Source organism: Strix uralensis, chromosome 3 (genome assembly GCF_047716275.1).
Source record: "Strix uralensis isolate ZFMK-TIS-50842 chromosome 3, bStrUra1, whole genome shotgun sequence".
In the NCBI taxonomy this organism is placed as follows: domain Eukaryota; kingdom Metazoa; phylum Chordata; class Aves; order Strigiformes; family Strigidae; genus Strix; species Strix uralensis.
Genome location: NC_133974.1, coordinates 94,204,833 through 94,211,869, shown reverse-complemented (window position 1 = coordinate 94,211,869; position 7,037 = coordinate 94,204,833). Strand labels below are relative to the sequence as shown.

Here is a 7,037-nt window from a genome sequence, read left to right as displayed (position 1 = left end):
GCGGCGCTCTAGGTGAAGAACTACTGCACACTGGAGAGGAGCCCACCGGCACAGCAGGTCATGGGTTTCTCCTACCCCGTTCATGGTGCCTGCGCAGGGAAAGCGTAGAGATCCCCTAAAGCAGGACTCTGAAAACCAGTCAGGGCAGGGGAGAGACCAGTAGCCCAGTACCCTCAGGCACAGGCTAAGACCCTTTCCTTCATATGGCTGGCATGAAACACAAGGGACCCCACCATGTAAGTCACATTCTTCAATACTTTAATTCCAGTAGAACAAAATAACAGAAAAATAATCAAAAAAATAACCAAGCCAACCAAAATACAACATCCTACCCTGGGGGTTCAGGGAGGCAGCAGCTCAGAGGAAGGGCTCTCCCAGCCCAGTGGAACAAGGGCAGTGTCTGATGCCTACTGGGAACATGGGAGACCCCATGGCAGGGGAGAGAGGGGAATCCCGATGCCTCCTCAGCTCCACTCCCCACCAGCTGTTCCTACGCAAGACAGAGAACGGACAGGCCTCGGGCTGTCTGAATCACTCACTACCAACAAACAGGGAATCATGCCCTCCTGCACCCTGCCAAAAACAACCCCAACCAAACAAAACAAAAAAAATAAGACACCACCAAGAAGTCAGTAGCAGCTGGTGGGACCAGACCCCCTTCTAAGCAGACATGACATGGGGCAGAGGCCTGGCAGGTGAGGGAAGAGGCATTCCTCCTCTAGTCTACCTCTTCCATTCGGGATGCATCTTCATCTCCCTCCAGAGGGGGGATTTCATCAGGGACAGCTGCACTGGGCTCCTCTGCAGTCACCTCATCTTCATCAATGCCTGGGAGAGGGGAGGAAAGGAAGAGATGAGGCCTCCAAGTGACACCTGATCCCAGAGGTACAGTCTCTCCCAGACCAGAGGCTGGCTCCTACCCACAGCCTGAGGGACAGGGCTATTTGCATCCAGTAGTTAGGCCAAGCCACAGCACCTCTCGATTTACATTTTTAGCCAAATATGCAATTTAGAAAAAAAAGTTGGGTGCAGGCACAAGCTGTTTCACCAAGATGGGCCACATCTCCCATGACAGACTTTCGACATTCACTCTGAAGAAATAAAAAGCCTCAGCTTGTCATCTGAGCAGCCTGGTGGTGGCTCCTGGCCTTGTGGAGGACAGGATGGTCCACTCAGAGGCCTAAGCCCTCCCAAAGCACCTTGTTCCAGATTTCCACTTGCCCCTAGTCATCGTATGTACACAGCCAGTTCTGCATGTCACACCAGCATGGCTCACTTGCTGGCCTCCCCCCGCCCCAAGACAGTTACACACCAGCCTCACCAGCTGATCTGCTTTCAGGACCTGCTCCAGGCCTGAGAAGCTGCACAGACACCTACCAAGTCCCAGTTTGATCATCCTGTAGATGCGGTTGGAGTGGGTCTGGGGATCTTCCAGGGAGAAACCAGAGGACAGCAGAGCAGTCTCGAAGAGCAGCACCACCAGATCTTTGACAGCTTTGTCATTCTTGTCAGCATCAGCCTTCTGGCGGAGGGTTTCCACAATTGGGTGGTCAGGGTTGATCTCCAGGTGCTTCTTGGCCATCATATAGCCCATGGTGGAGTTGTCCCGCAGCGCCTGAGCCTTCATGATGCGCTCCATGTTGGCCGTCCAGCCATAGGTGCTGGTGACGATGCAGCAGGGAGATGAGACCAACCGGTTTGAGATAGTTACCTGCCAAGGCAGCCAAGGGTTAGCTGAGCAAGGTCCACATACAGCCTGGACTGGGCCCAACCACAGCACATAGTACCCCAGGTATTTGCCCCAAGTTCACCTGGGGACACCCCAAAGCAAGCAGAGATCCTCCAAGCAGCGCCAGGACTGCTGCACAGACTTCATTTGGACAGCTCAGCCAGCACCTTCAGCACCCACTGCACGTCTCCTGCACTTACCCGCTCCCATCAATGCATGTGTTTGGGTCAGTGCCCCTCACCTGCAGCCTGGCTGCTTTAGAGCAAGATGGCGCATGCTGGGACCTCCAGTCTCCTTTAGCGGCTCCTCTGCAGGAGATGAGAGGCACGCACTGAGCTGGGGCCCTTGCCTGCCTCACAGAGGGCCCAGCTCTCCTTCCTCCAGCCCAGGGCCGAGCTCCCTCTGCCCATCTCACCTTCTCCACCTTCTTGTCCAGGATCTCCTTCATCAGTTTGCAGAGGGTCTCGAACTTGGCCTTGCTCTCCTCCATCTTCTTCTTCTCCTCCTCATCCTCAGGTAGCTCCAGCCCCTCTTTGGTGACCGACACCAGGGTCTTGCCATCAAACTCCTTGAGCTGCTGCACGCAGTACTCATCAATGGGCTCAGTCATGTACACCACCTCAAAGCCACGCTTCCGCACACGCTCCACAAAGGCTGAGTTGGCAACCTGCTCCTTACTCTCCCCTGTGAGAAGGGTAAAAACAAGATGTCACCAAGGTGTAAGAGCTGGTTTCAGCAGGACAAACAGCACCAGTCATTCGGAACCCCTAGCATAAAACTGGCCGCAGCCAGGGCTCTAGGCCTGGTGGTCTTTCCCCAGCCCCCAGGGATGGGCCATGATTCAACAGGGAGGGCCTGCTGAAGGCAGCAGGGCCTACCTGGAAAAATTTGCTTTAAGTTAGGGCTGGTAGGCAGGTAACCTGCCTCCACCTCACTAGGGCACGGAGGAGCTCTGGCTCACCTGTTATGTAGTAAATACTCTTCTGGGTCTCCTTCATACGGGACACGTACTCTGAAAGCGAAGTCACTTCATCACCTGACTGGGACGTGTGGTAGCGCAGCAGCTCCGAAAGGCGCTTCCGGTTGGTTGAGTCCTCGTGGATGCCCAGCTGGGGGCAGAAGAGGAGCATGAAGCCTTCAGGACAGGATTTGCATACACTTGGCCACCCCTGAGGCACAGCCATCGCTGCCCACCCCTCCTGGACCATCTGAGTGTTGGGCCTAGGGCAGCCAGAGGGGCCAGCTGCCCACACACAGGTTCTCTGGAGCACTCATGAGACCCCCCTCTGTCCTAACACCCATGCAGAAAAGACATGGCACAGGGACAAAATTGCTCCTCAGGCAGACGGGTCATGGGTCCCTCCCTCCTCCAGGTCCAGGGTGCCCAGCTCACCTTCAGATTCTTGGAAAAGGCCTCATAAAATTTCTTGTAGTTCTCTTTGTCCTCTGCCAGCTCGGAGAAGAGCTCCAAGCATTTCTTCACAATGTTTTTGCGGATCACCTTGAGGATCTTACTCTGCTGAAGCATCTCACGAGAGATGTTCAGAGGTAGGTCTTCTGAGTCTACAACACCCCGGATGAAGTCTGAGTAGGGAAAGTGAAAACAGGAGTCAGGTTAAGAACTGTGAGCTTCATCACTGGAGGAAAAGTGCTAAGACACTGACTGCTGTGCGCCCACACAAGCTAGTGCCTCATCCAGTTGCTTTGTACTGGGAACGGTACCACAAGCTGTGGGGGTCCCAGCTCCACACCGGGAGGCTAAGGGAGGGAGGTTCTTACTTAGGTACTCAGGGATGAGCTCATCACAGCTGTCCATGATGAAGACACGCCTCACATACAGCTTAATGTTATTCTTCTTCTTCTTGTTCTCAAATAGGTCAAAAGGGGCACGGCGCGGGATGAAGAGCAGGGCCCTGAACTCCAGCTGCCCTTCCACAGAAAAGTGCTGTGGAGCCAGGAAGGAAAAACAGCTGCTGGGGTGCTTCCCTTCTACCCTTCTCCCAGGACCCACTGTGGGCAGGCTGAACCGCCATTCCTCAGCACTGGGGCTGGCAGGGGGGCACAGCAGGATCTCCAGCATTTCCCCCTCCACAGTCCTACTGCCCACTACATGCCAGGGGTCTCTGGCATCCAGCAGACCTGGACGGAGAACTCATGCTCCTCTGAGGCCCAACACCCTCCTGCCCTGCTTCTAGGCTGGCACTGCCAACCCCCCACCTGCAAGGGAGTCACAGTGCAGGCTGAGGCACCACCAAGAAGGCCAGGAGCCCTCGGTCCCACTGAAGCACAACCACGTAGTGGCTCTGGGTATGGGCTGGAAAGGGGCCCTCTGGAAGCCAGGGTGGCCCAGCACCCACCTTGACAGCCAGGTGGTCCTCCCAGTCATTGGTGAGGCTTTTGTAGAACTCGCCATACTCCTCCTGGGTGATGTCGTCAGGGTTGCGGGTCCAAATAGGCTTGGTCTTGTTCAGCTCTTCCTGGTCAATATATTTCTCCTTGATTTTCTTGGTCTTTTTTTTCTTGCCTTTGTCTCCCTCTTCCTCCTCCTCATCAGAACCCACATCCTCAATTTTGGGTTTCTCCTCATCTTTGGATGCTGACTCTTCCTCTTCCTTCTCACCTTTCTCCTCCTCTGCCTCATCATCACTGATCTCTTTCTCACGCTCTTTCTCCAGCTGTGGAGAAAGGGACAAAGGTCAGGTTTAGCCCCAAGCAACTGTTACCTGAATCGTTTTGCTCCAGACGAAATACATGTCCTCCAAGGCCCAACAAATGCAACAGCTGGAACCAGGACTTCTCCCGAAATCAGCTCTCAGAGTCCCTCCACAGCTTGTACAACCAAAAGCTGTGTCTGAGACAAGGGGCAGGAAACCCTCCTCCCTCCATGGCTGGTTTAGATGACCTCCAGCTGCACAGATCAAAGACCAGAAGTGTGGCTAGATACCCACCACCTTCACCTCCAATAAGCCCTCAGCCTCAAATCACCTCTGGCCACAGGAGCTGGGAGCACCACTGCTCAATTCCCAGCAGCCAGGAGCTATGGAAGGGAACAGAAGAGACTGTACTATGCCCTCTTCTGGGCTTCCCCTCCCAACACCACCCACCCCTGCCTCCAGCTTTCCAGTGGGTCCCCACAGTCCTTCCCTTACGTACATAGAGCGTGATCGGGTAGCCAATGAACTGGGAGTGCTTCTTCACCACCTCTTTAACACGCCGCTCCTCCAAGTACTCTGTCTGGTCCTCTTTCAAATACAGGATCACTTTGGTGCCCCGTCCAATGGGCTCACCTATGGTGTGGGAAGACAAACAGTAGCATTTCAGAGCAGTGTTAAAGGGCAAAGAGCAAGTGGGACCAGCTCCTTGACCCTAAACACTACTTGATACCTAACGTTAACAAGTGTGACTGACAATGCAGCACAGCTCTAGGGAGCACCAGGAAAAGAGGTGCTTCTAGCAAAGAAATACACTTAAGTTTTTTGTACAATACGTACCATGGTCAGTTCGGACAGTGAAGGAGCCCCCGGCTGATGACTCCCAAGCATACTGCTCATCATCATTGTGCTTGGTAATGACAACCACCTTCTCAGCCACTAGATAAGCAGAATAGAAACCCACACCAAACTGCCCGATCATGGATATGTCTGCACCAGCCTGTGAAAGCAGAGAAAGACTGATAGACCAGCGAAGAGACAAGAGATGTCTGTAACTGATTCACAGCAGCAAAGAACTGGGTCAGCATGCAAAGAAAAAGAGGCAAGTGCCAACAGGCAGCCAGCCCTACCCTCAGTTCCTCCCTGCTGCTGGAAAGGTGGGGGAGCACGCTCATGTAGGCCAAGAGCTCCCATGGCAAAGGTGGCAGCAAGGCTGGGGTTATACCCCAGTGAAAGCCTGTGGCCCAGGCCCTAGGAAACCCATACAGTCAAAGGCAACCCACCTGCAGGGCTTCCATGAAGGCCTTGGTACCGGATTTCGCAATAGTGCCCAGGTTGTTGATGAGGTCTGCTTTTGTCATCCCAATGCCAGTGTCCACCAGGGTGAGGGTGCGGTCCCGGGGGTTGGGGACTATGTCAATCTTGAGGTCCTTACCGCTGTCCAGCTTTGAGGGGTCAGTCAGGCTCTCATAGCGGATCTTATCCAGTGCCTAGGGGAGAGGGTGATGCTTGCCACAGCCTCCCTCCTCAACGGCCACCTCCCACCCCCAGCACAAGCCCTGGAGGCCGCCCAGGCTGACAGCAGCCTCCCCCTGAGCCCCCCACGTTGAGGAATGAGACCGCCCCCACAGAGATGAGCGGGGCCCGGGCTCACGTCAGAGGCGTTGGAGATGAGCTCCCGCAGGAAGATCTCCTTGTTGGAGTAGAAGGTGTTGATGATGAGTGACATGAGCTGGGCGATCTCCGCCTGGAAGGCGAAGGTCTCCGCATCCTCCTCCTCGTGCTGCACTTCCTCAGGCATCTACAAGGCAAGCACAGGCCGTTAGCCCCCGGGGGGGGGGGAGGGGGCGGGTGTTAACGGGGTACCAGGCGCGGCCCGGCCGAGGGTCCTCACCGTGCTCAGTGTGAGACACCGGCAAAAGAACTACAACCGCCACCGGCGGCTTTTTATAGCCACCGAGGGGCCTCATCGCTCACCGTTTCCTTCCGCCTTAAAACGGCCATGATTCTTCTGCAGCATCCCGGCCCCCACCACCCTCATGAATATACCTCCCTATCGGCCCTGCCTATCTCATCCGCCTTGTCCACTCTGTTCTCGGCTTCTGTAGGCAGGACCCGCTGCCATCCCCCGCCCCGGGCGCCGCGGCAAGAGAGATGTGTGGGGCCCACCAGCGTTGCCGTTTAACGGCGGCGGCCATGGTGGAGGCGGGTGCGCAGCCCTCAGCTCCATGCTGCTGCTGGACCGGCTCCCGGCCGGGCCTCCCGGCCGGGGCTCCCCGCCGCTCCTCGCCGCGGCGCTCGGAGGGCCGCCCGCGGCCCTCCGAGCGCCGCGGCGAGGAGCGGCGGGGAGCCCCGGCGGGGGACTATTTCTCGCTACCGGTAGCGGAGGAGCACCGTCTTGGGGCGGAGTGGGTGGGAGATCAGCGCAAAGACACTTCTAGAGGTTTCCACAGGGGTCACGGGCGCGCCTTCCGCGGCGCTTTCTCGGCTCCCTCAGGCTGCAGGCTCCGGGCCTGAGCTGGGAAGTGGGGATTACCCCCCCCCAGCCTTAGGGGGTGTCTGCTGTGCGAGCTTCATGCTGCGGTTCCCCCAGGGTTGAGAGTCATGTAGCTTTGCTGTCCTGAGGCTGGGTGTGACCTGGGGGGGTCTGCGGCTGA

General features: G+C 56.4%; 1 protein-coding gene across 3 annotated transcripts; it reads right to left on the bottom strand.

Moving 5' to 3' along the window:
• Positions 1–237: 237 nt before the first annotated feature.
• HSP90AB1 (heat shock protein 90 alpha family class B member 1) lies at positions 238–6,496 on the bottom strand. 3 transcript variants are annotated; one of them, XM_074863446.1, is made up of 12 exons: positions 6,358–6,377; positions 6,035–6,181; positions 5,664–5,870; positions 5,221–5,380; positions 4,883–5,016; positions 4,087–4,404; positions 3,509–3,674; positions 3,123–3,313; positions 2,691–2,838; positions 2,145–2,413; positions 1,378–1,711; positions 238–828 (listed from the first exon to the last, which is right to left on the bottom strand). In XM_074863446.1, exons 2-12 carry the CDS (start codon positions 6,179–6,181, stop codon positions 719–721), a joined length of 2,184 nt encoding a protein of 727 aa, XP_074719547.1. In that variant the 5' UTR covers positions 6,358–6,377; the 3' UTR covers positions 238–718. The 3 variants fall into 3 exon arrangements, 2 of the variants coding, with proteins under 2 accessions (XP_074719547.1, XP_074719548.1); XM_074863447.1 differs by lacking the exon at positions 6,358–6,377 and adding an exon at positions 6,275–6,352; XR_012628239.1 differs by lacking the exon at positions 238–828 and adding an exon at positions 1,971–2,037 and having other exon boundaries at positions 1,629–1,711; positions 6,358–6,496.
• Between the last annotated feature and the right edge of the window lie 541 nt (positions 6,497–7,037).

Bases quoted from the DNA above. Each gene is read 5' to 3' on its own strand.
- HSP90AB1 (XM_074863446.1), bottom strand. From the start codon at position 6,181: ATGCCTGAGGAAGTGCAGCACGAGGAGGAGGATGCGGAGACCTTCGCC. The intron at 4,405-4,882 runs GTACGTAAGGGA...CTTTCTCCACAG, and splicing joins GCTACCCGATCACGCTCTAT to CTGGAGAAAGAGCGTGAGAA. The intron at 2,839-3,122 runs GTGAGCTGGGCA...TTCTGCCCCCAG, and splicing joins CCTTTTCCAAGAATCTGAAG to CTGGGCATCCACGAGGACTC.